The 27126-nt window shown below is 30.7% G+C and overlaps 1 protein-coding gene across 2 annotated transcripts; it reads right to left on the bottom strand.

The window, feature by feature from the left end:
• Window positions 1-1691: 1691 nt before the first annotated feature.
• LOC106663832 (dynein heavy chain 2, axonemal) lies at window positions 1692-26506 on the bottom strand. 2 transcript variants are annotated; one of them, XM_014388928.2, is made up of 88 exons: window positions 26185-26506; window positions 23902-23966; window positions 23481-23826; window positions 23248-23412; window positions 23072-23185; window positions 22898-23022; window positions 22650-22816; window positions 22423-22588; window positions 22219-22355; window positions 21986-22162; window positions 21759-21924; window positions 21521-21667; window positions 21247-21461; window positions 21025-21182; window positions 20650-20795; window positions 20438-20583; window positions 20283-20376; window positions 20037-20207; window positions 19773-19968; window positions 19559-19706; window positions 19071-19271; window positions 18887-19014; window positions 18703-18821; window positions 18500-18614; window positions 18286-18419; window positions 17918-18216; window positions 17721-17844; window positions 17505-17656; window positions 17321-17432; window positions 17095-17233; window positions 16797-17017; window positions 16611-16725; window positions 16405-16532; window positions 15703-15792; window positions 15511-15640; window positions 15290-15452; window positions 15048-15226; window positions 14791-14982; window positions 14277-14419; window positions 14078-14215; window positions 13841-14011; window positions 13229-13402; window positions 13045-13162; window positions 12850-12986; window positions 12638-12793; window positions 12354-12562; window positions 12102-12287; window positions 11821-12019; window positions 11681-11759; window positions 11469-11614; window positions 11217-11403; window positions 11039-11148; window positions 10847-10962; window positions 10681-10781; window positions 10381-10590; window positions 10132-10310; window positions 9957-10046; window positions 9746-9885; window positions 9545-9692; window positions 9431-9472; window positions 9209-9354; window positions 8990-9120; window positions 8733-8929; window positions 8509-8673; window positions 7655-7821; window positions 7213-7384; window positions 6929-7141; window positions 6653-6868; window positions 6439-6589; window positions 6229-6378; window positions 5768-5900; window positions 5563-5707; window positions 5254-5453; window positions 5030-5196; window positions 4823-4969; window positions 4360-4666; window positions 4160-4291; window positions 4020-4104; window positions 3749-3940; window positions 3488-3672; window positions 3203-3422; window positions 3015-3131; window positions 2768-2918; window positions 2551-2705; window positions 2394-2489; window positions 2180-2330; window positions 1952-2114; window positions 1692-1870 (listed from the first exon to the last, which is right to left on the bottom strand). In XM_014388928.2, exons 1-87 carry the CDS (start codon window positions 26348-26350, stop codon window positions 1963-1965), a joined length of 13578 nt encoding a protein of 4525 aa, XP_014244414.1. In that variant the 5' UTR covers window positions 26351-26506; the 3' UTR covers window positions 1692-1870; window positions 1952-1962. The 2 variants fall into 2 exon arrangements, with proteins under 2 accessions (XP_014244414.1, XP_024082632.1); XM_024226864.1 differs by having other exon boundaries at window positions 4823-5196.
• Between the last annotated feature and the right edge of the window lie 620 nt (window positions 26507-27126).

Raw genomic sequence — 27126 nt, 5'->3', positions numbered from 1 at the left:
ACTGTCAGACACATTTCGGTATTTCACCCTCTTCTTTGTGTTTGTGTAATTTTTGTGAAGACAAGACTCTTTTTTATAAGACCGTGAGGCTTGGAGTGCGTATGTCGGCGTTATGTTATCTTTGTTGGTCCCTTCGGTGAATTAAGTCCAGTTTTTTATTGTTCCAAGTATTTGATCGTAGGTCCTTTTCCTTTTTAGTTGGCTTGTTGTTTTGAATGGTGTAATCAAGCATGTATGTTGTATGTGAACTGCTGTTCACTTGCGTGTTTGTGAGTTTTTCAGTGTTGTTTGTATATTTCCAAGTTTTCAAATATGTTCATTTTTCATTATGTAACTAGTTTTATGTCTTTATTACTGAAGGTTCATGTCTCATGATGGTTTTATGTGAGGTCTGAAGTAAGTCAAATTGTTTGATTTTCCATCATAGTCCATCGTAGGTCCTTTTCCTTTTTAGTTGGCTTGATGTTTTGAATGGTGTAATCAATGCATCGTATAATTTTATTGGTTTGTCTATTTTAGTGATTGAACTGTCAAATAAATATGTATACTGTATAAATTGCTCAAATACAGATGCATCACAATTTAAAATCAATTAATTCATGATACCCAACAGGTGTTTTAATGTTAGCCCTCCTGTTTGATAGAAATTATTTTACTTTAACTTTAATCTATTAAAATGCCTTGCTTAAAAGAAGTGTACGTGGGATTTCTTCCGTGAGGAGAGTCAAACCAATTGCATGATTTAAGTTTTAATTTTAAAAAAAGTGTTTTTAATTGCAAAATGTAGTGTATATTGTATTTTGGGCATCCTCCCATTTAAATCAATGACTGTCTAAATGAATTGAATGGAAAAAAAAAAAACTCGCATATCTTCTCTGGTTCATGGAAAAATATTGAATCATGTAAATTTTTTATGCTTTTATGCTTGTATTGGTAAATTGAGCAACATATCCACATAAAAAGTGTACAAAATTATTTCGAATTTGAAAAATTGTATTATGTTAATGTTATGTTTTTCACATAAAAAGTTAGTTTTATAATAAATAATAAAATAATTTCATCTTTTAGTAGTTTTTTTTATCTACACGCTCACATCCAATTTTAAGACATCTGTAATGTTGATGGTGGATGATCAGAAGGAACACATGTTGGATTGGCACTGGATGACTTACTAGATCTGTCTACATATATATAAGTACACATTTTGATGTAGCATATATGTACATACCCATTGGAGAGATCACAGAATCACTTACCTCAGGTTTGGGCAGTCTGTAGTCAGACCTTAGTCTTAACTGACAAATTTATGCTCTAGTGTTTTCATCATCATTTCAGCCCCCAACGCATGTAATTTTTAAATCTAGACACTCTCATTCATATACACTCAAATTGGGTAGTGAAGTACACAACAGCTCTCTATCACAGTTTACACATATTGTACAACTAAATTGAGAGTTAATGGGATACTCAATATTCCACTATCAGCCTTTCACTCAACACATTTATGTTAATAAATACATTCACTCTCAATATACACAAAAACCAACACAAAACGAGATCTGTTGTTAAAATTTTCCACTAGTTTTGATTTTGTTTTGAAAGGTTACGATGACTAGGCCTTAAATAGAGTGTACAATAGTTTCTGTTTATTAACATGAAATATTGAACAAAATAAGAGAAAAATGCAACTATTCTAAAAAAAATCTATTTTATTAAATGTACATCTATTTTCTGAGCTGTCTCTATGTACTACCATCTTTTTAGGCCCATAACTTGCAATCTTTAGTAGCTTGCATTGGTAATATCGACTAATTCTAGGGCTAAGTGATTTCCTTTTATGTACTTTATGCCATAGGAAGATGTAAAAATCCTGAAATTTATGGCAATTAAATAGTTAATAGAGTACCAAAAGCAAAAATGGATATAAATATTTTGTGAAATCAAGTACCACCTTATAATCAATCATTGTAGACTGAGAAGACTTGCAGTGCCTCGTTTAACCCAAAATTCACTTGGCTCAGATCCACATTTAAGGTCTATTGTAACAACATAAGATTCTTGGTGCTGGGAACCTGATCTTATTGGATAGTAATATACTGGACATTCATAAAGTCCTAAAAAAAAATTTCCATTAAAATAAATCACCAATTAAAATATAATTAAAATGTACAAATATTACCTTTAGGTTTTCTTTTTAATTGCTCACAAGGTTTAAATAATATAACTGGTAATGGACAAACTAATTCCATTATAACAGGTTCTATTAAACAGCAGTCTTTTTTATTCCAACTTCCTCCTTCCAAAAACATCCCTCTTACATAAACACCATCCTGAAAATAATGTAAATAAATAAAAAGGTTTAAAAATTGTAAAATTTTATATTGTAAACTTACTTCAGGAGGGAACAATATTTCTTCCTCGTATGACTTTTGAGGGACAAATTCGAATGTGAGGGTGTCAACAGACTTTGACTCTTTTCTGGCAGTTGTCTAAAATTTAAACAATAAAATTGCTTTTAAAATGTAATATAAAGGAAATAACTGTAATTACTTGTAGAACGGCAGTTAAAAATCCGGTAGGGTGGATAAATGCAGAAAGCCAAAATAGTACTGGCTGTCGCAGCGTTGAAGCCCATTTGGCAAAATGTTCAACTCTTAGTGTCAAATCACGAGACCAAGCACCGAGTTGAAATAAAGATGGATATGCTGAAATTATTATTCTCAAAATCACACACACTTTGTTAACTAAAAAGAAAAAGGTGTTGTACCTTTTAGCCAACTTCTAGGTACTCTTCCCTCATAAATACAGACAAAAATCTCTTCTAAATCCATTGACATTACTATAAATCCTTTAATTGCTTTTTGAAGCTTGTCAAGAGAAATCTTAATGTCCTCTAATAATATATTATATCGCTGGATCTAAAAAAAAAATAAATAAATAAATAAATAAATAAATAAATAAATAAAATAAATAAATAAATAAGAAACAGACAGATTTATAGTGAAAGTGTTTACCTCTTGCAGTAGAACTATGCTCAAAGCTGATTTATTGTGTCCAAGATTTTGGAAAGTTAATTCATAATTGATGAACGAAGGCAGTTTTGTTAATACATCATTAACTAATGCTAGGACCTTAAAACAATAATATAATTTTAATTAAATTCAAATATAAAAAAAAAACTGTTTCAAAATATAATACTCACTCTTTCCTCTTTGGCTGAATCCTCTGCAGAATCTTGTACTTGAAGTGTCATAAGTGTAGAACAAAATGAACGTGATTCAATTATTAAAGATGTTATATCAGCATTTGGGTGTTGACCGAACAACTCTGGTTTATCAAGAGCAGGCAGAGTGTTAACAAATTCTCGATAATTCCCTAGTGTAGTATCCAACGGGATCACGTAATGGGCCACAGGAGACAGCCTGAAATTTGAAACGAAAAAATATTTTTTGCCAATTTACAAACATACATGGAGAATTCAACATGCCTGTAGCTGTCTTCATTAATGACATCATCATTAAAATATGAGTTGATGTACGTTAAAAGAAGCCGTCTATCCCATTCATCAGTTACATGTCCTCCGTAACAAACTCCAGCGATCAAGTATTTCAATGCATCCCATGGAGTTTCTTCATATTCATCAAGATAAATAGCCAAAAGGTTGTGTGAAACCTGAATTTGATTTTTAACAGTCAATTTAATAAAATTAGCTATTAATAATTTAATGATACAATTGAAACGTAAATACCTCGAAGTCAGAGTCATTAAAACTGTAAATAACATTCCAGCCTAGCTGTCCAAATTTCTTTCTTTCTAATATGATTGCATGGAAGAAAACAAGAGCAAATAGAAGTCTTTTAAACTTTGACTGGCTTTTACATGCACTAAACTGAGCATCAGTTATAAGATTGTACAGCCTTTTCATATTTGCTTTTACACCCTGGAATTCAAGATAAAGTATATTTTTAGATGTACAAATCAAACCTATTAGTAAAAAAACAAAAACAAATAATTTTTACTTTTGGAGGTTCTGTTGTCATTTTTAAAGATGATTGCAAAATTGACAGTGGGAAATCTGGATGCGGGCTTGAACTAAGCCATAGCCTAAAAAAATATCAAAAATTATGAGAATTCATCATTATAAAGTATAGTTTCTCACCTAAAGTCTTTATGAGGATCTGAGTTTTGTAATTGTTCAACTAATTTATCCAAAGCAGGCATCCATGAAAGTGATAGATGACAATTGGCTAAAAACACCCAAAATCCTAGCCTGATTCCTTCTTCAATTAATCTAAGAAAAGTACAAATAAATAATATAAATAAATAATTAAAATGCACTATAAAAATTTATGAGCATACTTTGTGGCTACTGGGGCCTGTCCTTGACCGAGAGAAAGAGTGTGAAATTTTTTTGTCATTTTACATTTTTCCGCCAATGCTGTTAAAGAGCTTGAAGGATCAACACCAGGGGACAAAACAAAAATCAAAGGAGTCTTGGAGTGTGAATCCTCTAGGACTTGGTTTATATCAAGCACTGGTGGTTCGACATAAGGTGGACCCAAAGTCATCTGGATAAAATTTATAATGCTGAATGAAAGCCTGTCAGCTCTTATACTTCTGACAAGTAGAAGTTTCTGGAAGTCGGAAATTGTGTCATTCCATTCACCTGTAATGATTAAAAGACAATATATTCAGATATTTGATCTAAATGTTTATTAGACAGGATGAAAAAAAGTCCTATTGCTGCTTAAAAAGTTTTAAACTTGAGAACTAATTTCATCCAGTCTCCTGTTGGTATCCTATTATGAAATTAATTCAATACCAATTAAATTTTTGTTCTCTGGCTCAGCTGAAAAGAACCAAACTCTCCAATCTCTTGAATACTGTTCAAACGATTTAACTATTCCATGAAAACCACTAATTTTGTCTAATTCTGATATGTTATCCCAGTTTTCGCTAGGTAGCCAATCTAAAAGTAATGAAAGATTAGCAATGAATTGTTTTAACAACATATTTAAACATTTATCACCATCGCAGGGGTTTGATATTTGAGCATCACGATTGAGAACTACACCTCCTTGTAGAAGGAATTTAAAGTGTTCTTTCTTCAATTTTCCTTGTTCGTCCAAAATTTTGGAACATATTAAAAAGGAGAACATTAATTTGTGCCTTTCAAATAATCCACGACATGTATTCCTTTAAAAAAAAAAAATATTAATTAAATACAAATCATTATTTTTATTGGCAACTTACTTATAAATGAAGTATGTATGATAATCATTCAAATATTTAATACGCTCCACTATATCCTCTGAATGTTTACTTTTCTCTATTGCTGTTACAAACATGTTATTGTATGCTTCCAAAGAAAACTGGTACATTGGATCAATTAATGATAAATCCTTAAGGATAAAAAACAACAAGGCTGCCCTTCTTGCACAGGGACTGTAATTCTACAAATTTTAAAAATTGAGATTTTGAGCTATAAAATTAATCAAAAACAACATAATTCTAATGTATAAGAGCATTCTGGTATTTAAAATTACACTTTTATGCACTAACATTTCTTGCAGCATCAATTGCAGCTTCAGTAGTTAAAGATGTTTTCAAATGTTCATTAATCATAATTGAAGTTTGTTTTGATGATTCCAATGTTTCATACAGCTCATCATCATCTAATATTGAGCCTTTTGCTTCCATAAGCAACCTTTTATTTAAATTGTTATTATAATTTTTTAAAATAATCAGTATCCAACTAGAATAATACCTCAATAATTCATCTTCTAGTTCAATTAGCATCCTTCGTCCTGCAGCTACTTCTGCAGCCATTGCCTCCTTATCTTCTTCAAGTTTAGGCTTTTCCTTTCTAACGACTATACCGAGAAGCTGAGCTTGAAGACCTGCACACAAAAACACTTGGTATGCAAAAGAAAATTGGAGAAGTAAAATTAATTTGGCAAAATGTAGTACAAGTTTACAAACAAGAAAGCAAATGAAATTAATTATTCACTAGTTTGAAATATAACTTAACAATTGAGTTAATTTCAGACTTTTAACCATTGTTATTCAATTTTTTACTTTTATTTTACAATCCTAAGGTTCAAATAAAATGGAAAAAAATTAAAAGCATATCTCATAACTAATATTTATGATAAACAAAAAAGTAAAACTCATTAAATTGCTAACAAATTAGTACACAAAAAAATTGAAAAATGTATTTTGCTTTACCTTCTGTTTTAATCGCAAAATTCACTACTGTCGTTTTAGTACAAATCTCAGGAGGATAATGTGGATTGTTCAATTTTGTGGTGATAAACAATCGGAAATCGTGGTTGTAATCAATTAATTTATCACCAACTTTAAAGAAAAAGTGCTCCTCTGCAAGCAAATAGATTAAAACAGCATTTAAATAGTCCCATCATAATCCCAATGTTTTACCTTTCTGTACAATTATTTTGTGCATTTGGGGGATAACGTTTGGATCAATGAACTCTTGTGCATTTTGAATCAACACAGGTGATCCATATTTCATGGCAGTTTCTAAAATTTTTAAATACATTGGTGCTCCAAAGTCGACAATTTTTAATCCCTATAACAAAGTTTTATAAATAACCAAAGATAAACTTTTTACATGGTAGAAAATCATTCATACATTCTGTGCTTCCATATTTTTTATCCATTTCCAAGCTTGAGACTGTGGGTCTATGACAAGAGGCCACTTATTACAACTCGTGATAATTAATCCATTTTCAGAGCTAAAGTTATCTGATGGCAAGCCTTGTTTGTTCCACTGATGTATTGTAGGCTCGTTTCCAATGAACGATGTAAGTTTAAAATCAGGTGAACATGGCAATTCTTCTTCATTTATCTATTACAGCAATTTTTTTAAAAACATTACCTAAATTAATTTAAAAATGTAAAATCAAACCTCATTAATCCATAAATCCAAGAGTTTTTCTCTATAAAAAGATAGGAAAGGTCCCATGTATGAGACAAAAGCCGTTGCGAGTAAGCAATCTCCAGGCAAGAAATTAAATTTTATATCCAAAGTTATTACACTTGATTCCCACCTACCACGTTCACCAGCAAGACCGTCAACAAGTCCTGCTGCTCTTTCTAGTTTTTTTCTAAGTTCTTCAGCCTAAAAGGAATATAATTAATTTTAAAATAGCTTTAAAATGATTTGTATAATGATGTGGTTATTGTTTTAACCTCTTTAATCAAATCTTCTTTTTCATTCACTTTATCTTGGTATTCATTTTGCAGTTTGTCTAAAAGTTCATTTAGCTGTTCCATTTTTTCCCTTGCATCAGCTAAATTTTTTTGTTTGTCTTTAAGATTAGCAGTGGCATCTTCCAATTTTGCCTTTTTGGGTGCCACAACTCTAAAAAATTAAAATGAAATAATGCAATTTGTAACATTACTGTGGTATTGTAATAATCAAAGTTTATATTGTAATAGTCAATGTTCCTTGGATTTTAAACTTTTATACATCTACTTTCCATATTTTTAACCTAAGATGTTTGTAACAAAATAACCTGAATATTTTCCATATTGTTCAATGGCTTTTACCCATTTAGCATGAAATACTGCAACTTGTAATACTACTGCAGTATTATAATATTTTTAATCAAAGTGCAATAAAATATATTACCTGTATATTTTTCCATATTGCTCAATGGCTTTTACCCATTTAGCAAGGGATTCGGCAGCAAATGACACTTGCCCAACTTTCTCAGGGACAAATTCTTCATTATTTGTATATGTCCCGATTTTTCTCAGAACTTTTTCAGGTATGTGATCTTTATCAAAATCTCTGAGCTGTAAGTGAATATTTTTGGAAATTAAAAAGAGTAAGGTGTAAAAGAGGAAAATATAAAAAAAAAATCCTGTATTGATTTAATTTCTAACATTCATCAAATCATTATGAACTTAATATTTATAAATAATTAAGGTTTTTAGTTGAGATGAAAAAAATGGCACGAGAGGGATTCGAACCCACGACCTTCGGCTTGATACGCCGCTGCTCTACCACCTGAGTTATTGTGACCTCGATCCACTTGGACATCAATTCCCCATCTCAACCCCACATGAGTGAAAAATGGCAAAAGGAGGGAAAACTCATAAGGTGGGGTTGAGATGGGGAGTTGATGTCCGAGTGGATCGAGGTCACGATAGCTCAGGTGGTAGAGCAGCGGCGTATCNAAAACATTACAATTAATTAAGGTTTTTAGTTGAGATGAAAGTGAGTGGATCGAGGTCACGATAGCTCAGGTGGTAGAGCAGCGGCGTATCAAGCCGAAGGTCGTGGGTTCGAATCCCTCTCGTGCTATTAACTTTTTTTCATCTCAACAAAAAACCTTAATTAATTGTAAAGTATTAATTGATCAAGCGGACCACGAAATTAGTGAACTTAATATTTATGCTGCTACTCCTTACTTAAGAAATCACTGCAGTTGAAAACAAACATTAATTTAAAATATAATCCCCACATATTTCTAAAATTACCTGATTTAGAAAATTGACATCTCCCAGTTGTCTTTTTGCTTCTGTCCAAGTGGGTTCAGCACCTTTAAGAATCATGACTGCTTCCAGTACCATTTCCACTTTTGCAGGAGGTTTGCCATAAGATCTCACCTCAGCAATATCTCTTTTATTTAAAGCATCAAGAGCCTGGAAAAGCCATTATATGTTATTCATACTCTTTTTGAAATATCTACATCCAATCAGACCTTCATGGCTTCTTCTAAAGCAGGCAATGCTTCATTGAGATCAGCCAAAGCAACTTCAGCAAGCTGCTTACAGTGAACCTCTTCTTCAGCTATTTTTATGCTACGCGCTGTTACTGATTTTTGTGCTTCATCAGCCTCTTTCTTTTGGCTTAAAATCATAACTAGATAGTCATCGCATTCTTTGCTCGTTTGATTTACTATAATCATAAATTGTTTTTTTATATAAGACAACTATTGTTTCTAATTGTGTAGTGCACCTTTTTCATTTTTCTCTTCTAGTTCAACCTCAAGCTCTTGAACTTTGACACGAGTATCATCTAATTTAGACAAGCCATTTCTAAGCTTGTTTGCTTGCAATGATATATCTTCCCTTTTTTGTGACAGCATTCTTTAAAAATAAACATATTTTTTTCTGTCTTTCCTTATTTTCAATACATTTAAGGATAGATTTATGGTTATTGTTTTTGTTTACTTACTTTTTATAACCAGCTACAAATTCTAAATAATTGTTTGGTGTAACATAATTATGCCTCTTCATTTCAGAAAGCATTTGTCTTGAAACATCTAACACAGACATGTGAATAGTAGCAAAAACTGAAGAAATAGAATGTCTAAGTTGTTCCTAAAGAACCACAAAAGTTATGAATTATACTCATGAACTATTTAACTTTATTATTTAGTAGTTATATAAAAAATACTTGTGTGGGTTTTGGCTTTCCACCAGGATCTGGCACTTCAGTCTACAATTGAATGGATTGGAACATAAATGATCAAATTTTGCTTCAAAAACAGAATAAAATGAATTAACCCACCTGTGGTTGTATCCCTGAAATTGTCTCAGAAAAGTTTATTCCTGTAAGAGAGCGGTATGCGACTTCCAATAATGCAACTTTTGGCCAATCAAACAGCCACATTATCGTGGTGCAGCTCACAAAAGACGGAAACTGCCTCAAGCGAGTCCTATAACAAAATATAGTATGAGACCATTTTTTTTAAGCATATATAACAAATACCTAAATTTTTCTCCAACTGGGCTCATACAAATCAACAGATGGAGGTTAGTCTTGGCATGATCAAGTAACAACTCATAAATTCCTTCTGATGAAGGAATAATATTACGCCTCTTAGCTTCATCTGCCAGTGTTATTTTGATCTTACAGATAAATAAAACATTAAAATAAATTTAAAAATGTACACTCTAAATTTATTTTACAAAAAACTTACTTCATCAAGTTCTTCAGGCTTGTACAAATTAGTAACTTCACCTGTGCTTAATATGTTATTAACAATTACCAAGATAGAATCATCGTAAACCTTAAAATGAAAACATGATTTCAAGTTTGAAGTGATTTTAATATTTGTACTGATTTTACATTGGAATGATAATTTAAATATTTACCTGGCCATCATTAAATGTGAATGCAGTAGGAATATCTTTGACACCAGTCATATAATAGAGCCTTTTTAAATCTTCTTTAAATTCCCCAACTCCATATTTTTTCGATAGTACAATTTTAAAGTTGTTAAAATTGCAAAGGAATGAAGCCACTTTGCAAAACGTAGCTCTTCCAGCTCCTCCTGTTACCAAAAATATGTTGGAACCACAATATGATACAAATTTGAATTTTGTTAAAATAATTAAATTGACCTATTCCGATTAGTAATGCATGTCCTCTTGGCTGAGATATAATGCGACATAAACTGCATATATTTTCTATAGCTTCTCTATAAAACACCATATCCAGTTTGACTGAGCCTTGCGTTTGATTATACTCATCAACTTGATTTATTAGAAATTCTTTTAATTTGTTTACATCGTGTACCATCTCATAATATCCATAAGTATTCAGAAAATCGCCTGACATTAATTTTTAATTAATATTGATATTGCAATAATTGCTTACATGATTTGTTAAAATTATGTTGTTTTTATAAAAATGATATTTACAAAATATTGGTACAGCCTTATCATGGCATAAATGGTGGAATAAGGTCTCAAAATATTGTCCTAATACTACATTTATTTCATCTAAAAACCAATTTCTGTCCCTGCAAAAAGGGAATGAAAATTCAAAAATTTGTGTTATATGCAGGAAATCCTTTTGATATTTTACATTTCATCTACTAGTCTGTCTGAGAAAACCCTAAAAGATTCATGAACCCATAGACGTAAGATATCTTCTTTAGTAGGTTGTACATCTTTGTTACTTCTTAACAAACCTTGGAAAACCTGAAATATTAAGAATAATTAACATAATTGTCATTATAAGCTGTTTTTGCTTTTAATTTGACAATTATTTCCTTACTTTTGATATATCTCGCAAATTAAACAAATAATGAATTTTAGTTGGTGTAGGAAGCATTTTTTTAACAACATTCTTGAACAGAGCTATCGTCATATGGGTAATGTCTTCACCTGTAAATTTAAAACATAAATGTTATTGTAATAGTGTTAATTCGTTACTTCTGTCCAAAATATATTACGTGCTGCTATAATAGATTTATCGGGGAAATGTTGGAGATGACTTCCCAACATTGTACCATATATTCTTTCAATTTCTTCATCAGTGGGGAAAGTCATATTAACAATGGAGAATTTTGAAATTAATCTTTTACTTATAGAGTTTCTTCCTCCACCAGGAGGTCCCATAGCAGCCATCAGGGTCATGTCCTTAAAAAAAAATATATATATATATATTTAAACCAAATTATCTAAAAGAATATAAAAAATAAAACCTTGATGATTGTAACAAGTTGTGTTTTACGATTGTACCAAAATCCATAGTCTAACCATTGTCTTATTAGCTCTAGAGGTGGTTGTGCACCAAATACCTCTTTTGCTGGCAAATTGAAATCATCCATGAAAGTAATCATCAATTTACCTTAAAAAATGAATGTAAATCTTAAAATTTATTTGGTTGTTTAAATAAATCTTTAATTCTGATTACCTCCAATTGGTACATGTATAGTCTTTGTGCGCTTTTCAAATTTACTCTCAACTGTTTCTTGTACAGTGTTTGATGAAGACTGAAAAATAATTGTTTAATATTTTTTTATACATTACATAAATGAAAATTATTAAGAGCACCTGAGCAGAAAGATTAATAGTAAGTATGGAATAAGTTTTTCTATCAAAGTTATCCAAGACAGATAAGGCAGTGGATGTCTTGCCAGTACCAACAACCCCTAGTATCAAAACTGGATGGCCAGCAGTCAATAGCGCTGAAGTCAAATAATTGTACCGAATGGTATCAACACATGGAACTGTTATTTTGAAAAATGGTACCCTAAAACAAATATGTATATATTTTTTTACAGTAATTTAAATTAAATGGTTTGTACTATAAGTTTAAAAATAATTGTTTGTACTCTGGATCTAAATCCCATTGTTCTGGTAATAAATCTTCCCATAATTGCATGGATCGATATTCTGGATTCACAAAGTATTCATATATTGTGTCTTTTATTGGAAATATTCCTTCCATTTCTCTAAAGAAAACATCCATTTTTTGTCTACCTGCTTCATTGACTGTAGCACCCACAGACCAAGTCAAGCTGAAAGAAAATAAAAATACACTTCTGTCTTCACCTATGATTTCTTTAAGGCAAAAATGTACAAACCAGAATAGAAACCAGACTTTGGTCCCATATCTGAGAGTTTCATAATCTTTCTTTGTTTTATCCCAGCATTTGTCGAGCGGTGCAAGTATTTCTAAAAGTTTACAAAGAGTCGCTACTGAACAAATATCAGGAATGGGTACTGTTTCTGTACAATGAGTTCTCTTAAATTTTATTAAAGTATTAACATAGCGGTCAAAATGCATCTTCATCTATTTGATAATTTTAAACAATCATATTAATTAATCAAATTAAAAATTGCAATGCTGAGAAATTTGCAAGCTTACAAAATTTCTATACTGTTGATTTGGTTGGTTTTGCAGCCAAGATTCAACAAAAGGTTCCCAAGAAAAGTCTTTACTGTCATTGAAGACCATGCCACATCTTGAAACAGTTGCAGGTGATGCAACTGCAAGGTCTTCCACTTCAAACAATAATGATACCTAATAAAACCAATAAATTAATATTAAAATCGGAAAACATGTAATATAATATTTACTTGTGGAGGCATAGTGATTCGATCACTGTTTATAAGTGTCAAGACTTTGTTATCATCCATCACACTGTTCATATTTTCAATCCAAACTGCATCAACAGGGCCGTCAAATAGTACCCACTTTAAATCCGGTGTCTCCTCTGAAAAAAAAAAAAATGTTAACAAAATATTTAAAACTTAAAACTAAATACTCTATACCAGCACAAACTCCTCTCATTATATTTGACAAAACACCATCTGCCCATTCATTTGTTGCTAAATTAAATTCTCCATACAATTCTGCAAGACTGAGAGCTTTGGGGTTGATTACATACTCCTGAAAAATAAATAAATCTAGTCAGTCAAATGTGCAACACTGAAAAAATTCTTTTTGTACGCATACCCTGGCCATCTCAAAGCCAGGCACATTTTTCTTCTTAAGTAAACACATGCTGTCCCTAAGTGTTTTCCAAACTGTTGATTTTGCAGCACCAGCTGCACCAACAATCATTACGGAATGCCGGGATTCTTTTGTTTCATAAAGTTGGATGATTTTATTTAAAAATACATCTGGCATCTTAAAATTCATACAGTATTAGCATAAAAAGTAGTTTTAAAATGACAAAACTTTTGAATTAGAACTAACTTGTTAAGTTACTAATATTTATAAAGTAAGCATTTGCATTAATGTTTAAATAAATAAATGAATAACTCTTGGTTTCTTTTATTTTCTGGTTCCTTCTATCCATCCATGGTCATTAGTGGTATTTTATTTTATTTACGTTTTTTAATTAAAATAAATTTCAGGCTAATTCCAATAGGTAAGCCTTCTTCAGCTGAGAGAAGATATTGGAATTAGCTTGAAATTAATTCATTTTAATCAAAGAAAAAATACTAATAAAATACAACCAATCTCCACAAATAAATTATTAACATTTACAAATATAATCACCAATTAAGCGTACATAAGTAATAAAGCATTTAAAATGAATAAACATTTTAAACATCGTCATACCTGTTTGTTTTGTGCCTGACATATCTCTTTAATTGCTGCTTGAAGTTGCTCATATTCTATTACTGGCAGACGGACTGAAGGAAATAAGTCATTTGTAATAGCAGTGAAAAGTGGTAGATCGTCAGATGTAAGTTTAGCTACATTCATGTCTTTCATTGCCAATAACACAATCTATAATAGGGAAGATGTTGAATGAACAATGCATTCGATTATAATAATGAAATAATGATAATAAACCTCTTCATCAGGAAACTCTGGATACTCTCTTCGTTTCCTGCCTGCATACCTTAGCAAAGTGACCATTCCTCTTAGACCAAAATCATAGTGATCCTGTTTACTGAGTTGCCGTTTGGTCAGATTGAAAAGAGTATCAACCTAGAGTGAAACAATGCAAAATTTATATGTATTAAAACAAAATTCTTTATTGCTTAAATACCTTTTTTGCCAAATGTCTCGTATCCTTAAAACCTTCACCAAAAAGAGTAATTTCAGCTATCAACATACTATCTGGCACCATCATAGATATGGGGCGAAACATCGATTTCAAATTATCTGGGAGTTCTGTACGCCCAGCATATCCTGAAGAAAAAAGTAAATAAATAGTGGTGGTGTGGTGGAATAGAACTTCAATGTGTAGCTATGTAAAAAATAAATTCTTTTTCATTTTATTTTTCCAAATTTAAATATTTTGTCAAATTAATTTTATTATTATGTAGTCTTATTCTTGACAAGCATGACCCAATTTTTCAATTTTAAAATTTAAATTATGGTGAATATGCCCATTAATTTATAATTACACGAACATACAAATTTGTTACACTTTTTAATAGAATTTTGATTCTTAGAATGTGAAAACAGGAATTTGTAATGCGTTTTTAAGAAATAATCAATGTAAAGTTACAAAAATCATATAGAAAATTTAATCATTTTAAGTTTAAAAAACCTCTTACCAGGATTCATGGTAACAAAAATACCACAGGTGGACACTAAATTTATGACAGCCCCTTCGAATGAAAAATGTTTTTTCTTATATGATAGGGCAACCAAAATTGACCATATTTGTTGAGCAACAACAGACAATACTTCAACATTAATCCTGTTAAACTCATCAAAGCAACCCCAAGCTCCTGTTTGGGCAAATCCTGGTACAAAAAAAATAAAATTTAAATTAAACAATGTTGGTTTGTACTATCTACTATCAAATTACCAGAAAACATTTTTCCCATAGTTTTAAAGTCGAGACCTTCTGAGCAGTTGATAACAATTACATAATATGCCAGCGCTTTTCCTAAATCTTTTACAGTTTCAGTTTTTCCAGTCCCAGCAGGGCCTTTAGGACTTCCTCCACGATATAAATGCAAAGCAGTGGTCAAAGTAATATAACAACTGAAATATATTTAATCAAACTTTAGTAAAATTCAAAAATTGAATAAAATAAAACATTCTTACCGGTCAGTAAGGGGTGTAATTACAAGCCTTCCAGAATTTCCCAAATATTCATAGCCATACACAAAATGTGTATTTGTCTGCTTAACAATACAATCATCTACATCTTTATCCCAATAAAATCTCAGTTGAGAAAGCCATTCAAATGATGTCATATCCATGCAGTCTGAAGACAAATTATTATTAATAATTTTACATTGGTTACAGTTAATTGAAAAAATTACCATTTTTATATAGTTTGTCAATAACGTCTCTTGCATGTATCTCAATGGTAACAAGTGCAACGATCTTCAAACGTTGTACCTTAGGTAAATTTGTTCTGATGGCTTCAGAAAACTTAGACAGTATATGACTCTTAAAACAATCTCAATTTTAGTACATAAATCTAATAATACTTATACAAAAAGCCTTCCCACCTGTCGCTTTTTCACTCTTTTAAGTGGAAGAGTTTTTGACAATATTTTGCAATGCATCAGAGCTCTAGTTGTGTCAATTGTCCAACGTATCTACATTAACATTAAAACAATAACTTTATCGATAAGTAATTTTTAAATTTAAAATTATAAATGTAATTAAGTGTGTATATAATTTTACATACACTTTTTTTTTTGTCAATAAAATTATTAGTAATTCAGATATCGTGAGATGCGGTCGGGTGTGATGCAGGTTTCAGAAAAACATTTACTTTATTGTGCCAACGTTTTGATCTTTTATTGAGATCATTTTCAAGAGTCAACTCTCAACACGACACACAAGGATGGCACAATTACACAGAAGACAAACACTTTGAGCCCTGAAAATGATCTCAATAAAAGATCGAAACGTTGGCACGATAAAGTAAATGTTTTTCTGAAACCTGCATCACACCCGACCGCATCTCACGATATCTGAATTACTATCGATTAACAGTCACTAATCTCTACACAAAATTATTAGTTTTAAATTATAATGTACTTAGTGAAATAAAATTGCCTGGGTTGTGAAAATATGTTAGCATTTTAAAATAAATATTTAGCTAAATGGTATAGTATATATAGTGCACTTTATAATAATTTTACACTTTACACGGTTAATAATTATAAATATGCATGGAGAATTGTAAAGGTAAATAAAAATACCTGAGATGCAGTAATGCATAATTGCCCTGGGTTCTCTTTTAACCATTTATCTCTTTTTGCAAGATTCTTCATTAAGGCTTGTCTTACAATTTTCAATTGATCTCTTAAAGTCGTGCGCATGATACTTTCTAAAAATTAAAAAAAAAAAAAAAAAAAAAAAAGTTATTTAAGGTTCACAAAAGCAGAATTTTTTTCTGAAAAATTACCAATGTTGTTCAGCCAAATTTCAACTGGGCCTTCCAAATGCAAGACTTTATTCCAAGGTATGTACTCTCCCTCAGCTGAGTACATCCCAGAAGCTTCCATTCTAGTGTAAATATTCTTTAAAAAAATGAGAAAAAAATTAAAAATGTACTTGCACTTCACAAGTAAATATAATATTTTGAACTTACATGTTTTTCCATGCTAACTTTAACGATGTTATCAAACAATTTTTTTAAATGCGGTTGTATAAGTTCTGGTTTCTTAGAGTTTCCAAGGATCTCCAACAAATCGTCATTTGATATGAAATAAAATCTTGGGAAGACATGACGTTTTGTTTCCAAGTATTTTTCTAAAGCTCTTTGTATGTGCTCTAACCCATTAATAAGCTTCGATAATTTCTTAAGTAATCCTTACAAATGTAAAGTTCATTAATACATATTACACTTTTTATATTGTCATCAGTGAATAATTCGTTAAAATTTTCACCTGGATAATGAGTAGCCATAAAAGCATATTTGTCATCGTACATGTGCTTAGTTATTCCTTTCCAGTCAAAGGTAATTCTATCAAATAAGTCAGATTCTTTTGGTAGTTGTTTTCTTATATCTTCTCCCGAGAAGATGTTCTACATAATTTTTAATTTTAGTATTGAAAATTAAAACATTTTAGAATTACATTAGTTTTTGAAAAAAAAAAAAAAAAATCAACAAACTTCTAAATAAAGATATTCTTTTTGAACAATGAGCATTGTCTCTAAAACCTCTTGGACAAGTGTCAAATTTTTTTCCCAGTATTCTACCTCCTCTAAGTATGGTCTCACATATCTATATTAAATTATTATTATTATTATTTTGCATTTATAATTTTGTAGATATATAACTGATAAATGTATTGACCTTGTCCCTTTCATTCCACTGAGAGCAGTCTGATGTTCATCAAGTGTTGCAAAGACATTATCAACGCCTCTCAATCTGTAGATTCCTTTGTCTTTGAACGGCAGAAAGTCAAGTTCAATTGTTTTCCAGGCGTTTTCTATGCCTTTCAATGTCTAAACATACCAAAACACATTAGCATACATAATAAATAATAGTAACAAAAGTTACAATACAAACATTGCCAATATTAGCTTCCATAGATGCAGAACTTGATATTTCGCTAATTGCTTCTGCAAAATTTTGCATATTTAGTTCAATTACAAGTTCTAATGTAAAGTTTTCGTCTGTCTCATCAAAATCCCTAAAAACATTTTTTTAAAAGCTTAATTTTAAATTATTTTAGCTGTGTGGTGTATCACAAAAGATACACATACCGTCCTATTAATTCTTTGATATCATTCCAGTGCCTAGGAAGTAAAGCTGGGTTTTTCAGATCATTAATTAAGGGTAAAACTTTTTTTATTGTTTCAATTTTCTGTTTTGTATTGTCAATTATAGTCCATCCTTTTCCTTTATGCTCTTTGAAAAAGTCATTAAACTTCCTGAGCAAAGTATTTGCTGTTAAATCCATTTCAGTAGGGTTAATACTCCAAAACAAATCTTGTTTAAAGTGGTTCCAAGCTTTATTCCACTGATCAACACAAGTCCAAATATTCATTAAGGTATTGAGTTCCTGAAATATGAACCAAAATTATATTTTTATGAGAACAAAATTATTACATAATAATAATAATAATAATACATTATTCAATATTGGCAATGAAGGGGATGGTGTGAATGCTATATTGAACAACCCCAACTTCATTTTGACTTCTTCTTCTTGCTTTTTCTGAATGTTATACTCATTCCTGTAATCTTTCAAACAGGCAAATGCATCTGTGAATAAGACAAACGAATTAAATGGATGCATTTAAGACAACACAGCATAACAAGCTTAATCAAACTTTAACGTATACTTTTAGTTGTCCAATCATCAGTAAATGGTCCATTGGCCATAAATTTGGCAAGTAAATTGCTATTTTCAGTTTTAAAATCTGCAGCGTTTTCAATAATTTCACCTTTAAATTTATCCTTAAAAAAAAAGGATATTATTTAAATGCTTTACTCAAATAAGAAATTTTAACTGTTGAGCAATGGAAATACAACTATTAAACATTACCTGTGCTGAATCAAGCATTTCATGTGTTTTATTTAAGACAAGTAAGTAGTTGGCCCATAGAGATGCAAGGCCATACTGTCGTTCAAGCAATTTCATGGGAACATCATCCTTGAACCATACTGTAAAATGTTGTTTAATTTTCCACTTTATTACAACACACTAATAAAATGATGTTTCAACTTACGCAGCATGCTTAACTGTTCTTGAATGAGGGGAAACAGTTTTTCTTTTTCTGAAACATCAGCTCTCAGTGTTCTGTACAATATCATTCTTATAGGCAATTGATCAAGACTTGTTGGTTCGATTACAAGCCTATAAAATAAATGTATTTATTTGCTTTGTACAACCATGACAAAAGTAACACTTACTGTTTCACATTCTCTGTACAGTATTTGTAAATTGCTTCTATTTGCTTAGCTGTCAGTTTCATAAGTAAATAAGTCAGTCTTTTGTGCCAGACTGCACAGTGCTTAATCAGTTTATCCTTAAGTTCAAATGCATTTATATAAAAGAAATGGACAAAACTAAGCGGCTCAATATCATTTACTTCATCAGCCAAATTAAAATACCTGAAATATTAGTTAGCATAAAAAGACGCCAGATTATATATTAAATCGCAATATAAATTTAGCTTAATTGCCACAAGATGAAATGCTGAAAAACATTTGATATATAAATCCAGCATGGAAATAAATTGTGAAATTTTCTCAAGGGATTTGTAGCATGGTGATGAACCTGTTTATTCATTTCTATCATTTTGGTCTGATAGACCAAGCATTTCAGCTTTTCACCATATTCAATTATTAACTCATTTGTTTAATAAAAAAATAAATAAAAATTTAAAACAAAGATGTACTTATTAATATCTGCTGAAATAGTTTCACAAGAAGGATTTCGTCTTTCATATCTCATTATGAAGTGATCTTTATCAATTTCCCAAACACCTTTATATTCCAACCATGAAGCCAGATAATTCTGAAGATCTATGTATGCACTGAATATTTCTAAAAATAAGATATACTCCCAAATAAATAAATTTATTGTCCCATGTTGGACTATAAATTACAGACCATCTTCCATTTCTGAGTACAATCTCTGGCACACTTGGTCTCTTATTATGGAGGCTGCATATGGTGGAATTTTAGCTTTTTGTTTGATTGAAAACCGATCATAGAGCCTTGGAAATACTTCTAAACCTGTTACAAATATTAAAAAGACATCCTTTATGGCAAATGCAATCGAAAGGACAGAAGGGGCAAATACAATCTGAAAAATAAATGAGCTAAACATAAAATGTGTTCTGGATTGAGAAAATGTATATTATTTTTAAATACTTTGCGATTTTTAAGACTGATACAGAGTCTTATAAAGAAGCTCCTTCCACTCTTTTGTTCAGATTTGAAATGGCTGTAAACATATTCTAAAGACCTTCGAATGCACATTCTAAATGAAAGTTCAATCAAAGCATCTATTCTCTCGATGTATTTCACCCAATGTGCTCTCATCTGTTTATTAAAAAAATGTTAAATTAGTAATCAAATTAGACAATATTTAAATTAAAAAGTAAAAAGAAGAATTACTTTTGATAAATGCGATGAAAATCCATCATACACTACAAGCAGGAAACTAAATATTTCTTTATATTTTGCTGAGAGTATTGCAATAGCTTTTTCACTAGAAGTGAAAATCAGTAAAAAACATGTTTTAAACACAAGGCATTTTTTTATAAACTTACTGCTCAGTCTTTAGTTGGGATACAAAATCTTCAAGATCGTATTCAACAGACATTGGAAAAGAAGCAAGATTAGTGCATGCAATTTGATTGCATATATTTAAAATTTCCAAATTGCTAGCTTTAAATTCATCAATAAACTCTTGAAGCTGAAGCATAATTTTATTTTTATTTTTTAATTAATAACTTTTTCAAGGTAGTTTGTGTTTCTCTACCTTTGACACAAATGTCGCAGATTCATTAACAAAGCCAAAAGATGATTCCATTGCCCAAGTCGTTTTATCTGAGAATCCTGTTGAAAGTTGTTTCTCTAAATTTTTCAAATGCTCTTTAAAAAGTAGTTTCTCACAGTTGGATAATGCTGAAAATACAGTCAATTGAACTAATACAAAATTATGTCCTAAAAACTGAATATATTAAATAATTACTAGGTTTTATATGAAATAGCAGTTTGATGCCCAATGAGCATTCTGTTATATGTAATATATATATTAGTTAACTTATGTTTTGTTAAAGTGAATAATTTTTTTTAATAATTAAACAATAAATAACTCAACCTTAGTACCAAAAAATCTACATTATATACTTACAGGCAAATAGTTTGTTATTTTCTGTACATAGCGATTCTATCTGTTTGTTTAAAAATGCCAGATCATTGTAAATAAGCATGAATTTACTAACATCTGGTGGAATTTCCTTTCCAATGTTTTGCCAGTATTGATATTCCTTCCCTGTCTCCAAAAGCAATCTGAAAATTTAAAAGTTAATTACATGATTATTTGATATTGATATTTTTAATTATTAAATTGTACCTGTCTACATTTGAATGGATCACACTAACAGATCCTGAATCACTGTATAAAAGAGGGATTTGTAGACGAGTTTCAAACTCTGGTGGTAGTGTGGATAGCCATTTAGCAAATAATGCAGTAACAGTTCCTTTTAAAGTTTCATCAAGAGAGAAAAACGTTTCTCGTACTTCGTCTTCTATTGGACTTTCTGGCAACCAATCAGCCCTTTCTAAAAGCTGATACAATTTTTTTAAATTAATATTTTAAGCAAATAAGATTAATTTAATACACATACTTTGTATATGGCACCCAATCTTTTTCTTTTCTGGTGAGCAATCATTGCCCTTCCACCATATCTTGGGGTACCCCTTAAATGAGAACGTTTTTCATTTATGCATTCATGTTTTGTTTCAACTACTTCTTTTAAAAACATTTTGTATATCTGAAAATTAATTATTTTATTAGCTGAAGAAAACAAAATGGGGCTTGGAAAACATTGGTCTATATTTTATAAACTTTTTAACTGTACATACATAGGTAGTTTGCCTTTCAAAAAGAGCATACAAATTTGGCCGTTTTGAATATTGATATAAAATCTGAAGAGCTTCTAATCCTTCTTCAACATTACGAACTGTTTCAAATACACACTCCATTAAATTTTCAATTATAACTTCTATTTCTCTCATCCCTTCTCTGAATCTGTAAATAATTAGTCAAAACTTGTTATTTTTGTTGAAAGAGTTTAATTTGTCTGTTGTACAATGCCATGCATGTTGGCCAATCATTTGAATTTAGCTGAAGAAGAGAGTCCTGAACTCTTTGGATGTCGTGGAAAAGAATTGTGTACTGGTTTTCTATTTTATCAACAATAGTTTCAAATTCGGATGCTCTTGTCCAGCCAAACTGCGGCTTAGGCACTTCACAGCTTTCATCAATTCTAAAAATCAACAAAATTAATATAGAAACAAACAATTCAATTCTGATATCCCAAACCTTCCGAAAATTGTCATAGTTTGACAAATTTCCACCATATCTACACATCTTTGCATAATTGTATCAACCTGATTGAAAACTTTTTCTTTATCAATAATCCAAGGTTTTGGGTGGTTTTTATTATGAAGTTCAATTGCCTGAAAATCAGAATAAAATTAATAAATTTAAAAACCTACCATTACAATTTTCAGTGTTAAAACTCACTCTATCGTACAACAATTTATAATTGGTGCAACAATCGATGGCATTTTTAAACATTGCTATTCCCTGTTTGGGTTTTCCTTCAAAAACAACTTTTAAATCCAATGTGCTTTGACACAGTGTGACAATTTGGTTGCTGAGAGCTATGCACTGAGATAAAAGTTGCTCACTGTAAAAAAATTGTTAATATTTATTCAAATTCTTGTTTATTGTTCTAAAAAAACATTTACTTTGTATTATAATATTCAGAATTGACCCAGATATATCTAATAATGAATAATATTTTTGGGATAAGAGGCGTTATGTCTTGTGGCTCTTGCACTCTTGCCAGTTGTCTGCATGGTGCAACAAGAAGGTGAAGATACTGGACACAACTTCTAGCTTTTATGATCGCTTCCTTTGCAAAATAAAGGATTAATTTTGTTTTTAACTGCTATTATTGTTATAAATTTTTTATTTTTATCAAGGTAAAGTTTACTTTTAATTCTGCAATCAAGTACAAAAATTGTTTTATATAGGGTGACTGTGCTGCAATTAAAATTCTGCAGATGTGACCAAGATGTGGATCTTTCAATTGTTTCCATAATCCACAAAGATTTTCCACTGAAAAAAATGTTTTAGTAACCATAATCACACAATTTAAAAAAATTACATCTCAGTTTCCAATATTGGTACTCTTCAATTGGTATAGTCGCATCCATGGGTGATGCTTCATTCATGTCGTATATCGTGGCCCTTACTTGTGTTATCCATTTCAACACCACAGCTTAAAAAAAATAGTGATTGTAAATATTAATTAATAGTTTTATTATTACAGTGCATCCTTACAATCCATTCTTGTTACTAAAGCAGTGTCCTGAGCAGCTTCCTCCGGTGGTAAATGGGAAGCTTCAATCGGAATGTACAATCCGGTAAGACCTAACATGTTGTAACGTAATTCGGCTAAGTCTGATAAAAAATTTGTCACTTCACTGCACAATTTGTCCTTTATGTCTGTCAAAAATTCATTACTAAATTTCAAATTCTGTATTTTTTGGGAAAACATACAAAAGAAATCATACTTCTTGGCCAGCCCTTTAGGTTGAACATCAGGGGTGCGTAAACTCTTTCTAGTATGGTGTACATGCACTGTTCTGGGTTAGAGTCCAACGTTCCCCAAACAACATTTTCTCTGAAGTTTTCACCAGTAAGTTCATAAACAGATTGAGTTTTGAAAAAATATTGTAAGTCTAAATAACGACACTGAGGGAATCCGAGGGAAGCTCTCAGCGTGTTTTCATCAAAATATATTGTGAGCAATTTTGCTTCTTGTTTTCTGATAAATTTCTCTATAATTCTGAATACTCTTGGTGTCCAGTCTTTCTCTTCGAGGTCAAATAGTGCCGTTAAGCCCTGTATTAGTAAGCACTGAAAGAAAAAACAATCATTATTGACATGAAATAATTGAATTATTTTTTATCATAAAAAAAAGTTTAAACTTACAAGTTCTCCAGGTTTATATCGGATTTCTTCTTCCTCAACCATCTCTTCCTCAAAAATTGGCTCAGCTATTAAAAGCATTTTAATATTGAAATTAGAAGGGGAAAAGTTTAAGTATATTTTTTATTAAAAATTAAGGACCTAATTAATTAGAGTTTTTAATTTTTTTATAAAATGTAAAGCCTGTATAATAAACAGTAATAAAGTAGGAAAGTTTTAAGCTCTCAACCTACAACTTTTCAAGTTTTGTTAAGTATTTAATTCTCATCTTTTATGGATGAATTGAATGGATTTGGATGGAGAGAATGGATTCAAATTAGGTAATTTACAATTTCAAGATGTGTTAAATTAATTGCCATGTAATGAATAATAAAGAAATAAAAATGCCATTCAGTTGGATAAAACAAATAAAATGCAAATATTAAAACATTTATATAAATATATAACTAGGTATTACTCCTGCTGGGCTAGGGATCAACCTAAGCATACTGTTTAATATTGAACAGACAAATGAGCATCTTAGTGTTATAACATATTTAGAAAGCACATAGTTTCTACATGAAAGCAAAATAATGTGGATGGATGGCAGTTGTTACCCAGTGATCTTTAGAAATTTGAGACCTCACCTATAGTGCTACAATTATGAAGAGCCAGAACCTTGCAAAACATTAAAAGAAAACTTGATGAAATCTAGAGTTGAAGGTGTTGACACCACTTCTATGAGAACAATTCCTGCCACTAGTTTGGAAAAATATGGGCACTAACTTTTACCTTATTGACAACCAAGCACTGACAAATTTCTTGAGATACTAACAATTTGGTGAAAATATAAAATCTAATCAGAGACTATTAAAAACATTAAATTAGGAAATAATTTTGGGGAAATCATTCATCCCAAATGAAGGATTTGTTCTTTTCTCATTTCAGATCATCTTTGTTTTCCTATCTTTGAAACACATTAGTAAGTCAGATGCATTTTGTGATTAATGAAAACAAAATCAAGTTACGAAATCAAACTCTACACTCTGGAAATGGAAAAAAATAGTGTTTCTAAGGAAGAAAGAATTAAAGATAAGAATAGGCAGATACTTTTATGACAAGGAACTGCCCCTCTGGGAACAGATCCTTAGGTGACCTCTATTTTATCCTGTCACAGTAATTTTTATATCTGTTTGTTGAAAAATTCGAACACCTGTAAACCTTAAAAAGTGGTGTTTCAACTATCATCCAGGGAAAAAGCAGACTTCTTGGAGTGAATTTGTATAAAATGTTGAGCCAATTAACTTGTAATTTTGCTTTATTCGTAGCTATCAACTCAGATGAATTTATCACTCCCTTCAAATAGTTAAAAATGTAAGGTAAATCTAATTTCATCAGTTTTTATTCTCCTCTTCTTTGTTCCTGGTTGTTGGCTTATTTTGAAGATGTTCTCAAATGTATTTTTCAGTTGCATTTTCAAAAATGAAACGAGACTATAAGGGGAGGCTGGTGTCCCAAAATCAACATCACTTCAATAAAATATGTTGAATAATTTTATTGGGATGGTTTCATAACTGTTTATATAATTGAAATTGATAAAAATCTTTTGTGCATGATATATTGAGCAATTTCAAACAAATCTAAAGCTTGTTTGGGGGTAAAAGTCATTAAAGAATTTTCAGACCTCAAATGGACTGAAATCATTGAAGATCAAAAAGTTTCTTCTTTTAAATCCATAATAACAAATTTTTGATCAAGCTTTTAGTCTTAAAATAGCTGATAGACTGTACATCAGACTTATATTTTATAACTGTTAAAAAATTTTTAGATTTCTTTGTAAAGATGGATGCGTCAGCCTTAGAAGATACTTAACATTTACTTAAACATTGTTAAATATTTTTTAGCAGTGTATGTTAATAATTGTGTTCATAGATTTTGTCTCAGCAACATAGAAAAATTCTTGTAAATGTTAATTTCTGGAAAAAATTTGTGCATGCTGAACTAAAATTCATAATGGAACAGGTGTGAAAATCTCAAAATCTCAAATCTCAATTCTCTCTCAATCTCAAATCTCAAATGATCAATTTCATCAAATAAATCAACTGTACAAACAATGCCATTGAATTGTAAAAATATATTTGTTTAACTGTTTTTAGATGACTTATTTAGATGCTTTATTCCAGATTGCAAACTTAATTTTAGAAAAATCTTATTTCTTTTGTTTCACACATGGCAAACCATTAATAATCGTGAAGACACTCATAAATCAAAATTTTCAGTTAGTTTCTAGTGATTTGATTTACATACTTGACAATTCTGAAAAGGGCATGAAATTGTCTGTCATGTTTGAGTCTGCAGTCTGTGAAACGGTCGGCGTCTTAGTCTGAAGAACCTGAGACTTCCTGGAAGATGGCCTCCTGTCCAGTGGCGCTGAATGAGCTGCAGCCTTTGCCTTCTTTTTAGGTGGAGACATTTCGAACTTTAAATTATTCTAAAATTGTTGGCCTAAGTGTGATAACTAGAACAATGTCAACAAGCGAAATGATCAAGAATGAAGTTAAAACAGTGACTGTTGCCCGTAACAACGAAACATATTTTCTCACATGCCAAATGTAATAAATTATTATTCACAGCATTGTTGCTTTTTTGTTTATTTATTTATTAATATGATCATATTTAAATAGTTTTAAATATAAATGGAAACATAACTATCGTTTGATTTTGTTTATTTCACTTTGAAACTAAACAAGATTAATTTATTTTAAATTATATTGGGCATTTTGGGAGGATGCTTTATGAGTTATAGCATAAAACATATACAAAAAGTTCAAACTTGTTTTTTATTCTATCTTATCATGTATAGGTTTCCTATAAAAAAGTAACTTGTAGGCATCAACTTAAGAAAAATGTTTTAATAAATGTAGCATATAAATACATTCATACATAGCACTCATTCTGCCTAGTTGATGGGATACTTATTATTCCTCCATCGGCCCACCCGCTGTATTAAAAGTCTAATCCAAATTCGGGTCGATTTTGTAAATTGGGTACTTTTATAAATGTTCTGCCATCTACCCTAAACACACCACTACTGGAGGGTCAATTGTGATGCTATATTTCACCATCACCCCTCACCAATCGCACAAATAAATGCACTCCAACAAAACACATAAAACATATCTATGAATTTATGAGCATATCTATATATAAACCCACATCCTTCAAAAAGTGAAAGAGGAGACTTAAATT

The sequence above is a fragment of the Cimex lectularius genome, unplaced genomic scaffold (genome assembly GCF_000648675.2).
Source record: "Cimex lectularius strain Harlan isolate CLEC.00 unplaced genomic scaffold, Clec_2.1 scaffold7, whole genome shotgun sequence".
Lineage (NCBI taxonomy): Eukaryota > Metazoa > Arthropoda > Insecta > Hemiptera > Cimicidae > Cimex > Cimex lectularius.
The sequence above is the reverse complement of the archived record's forward strand: the minus strand, read 5'-3'. Positions and strand labels throughout refer to the sequence as shown.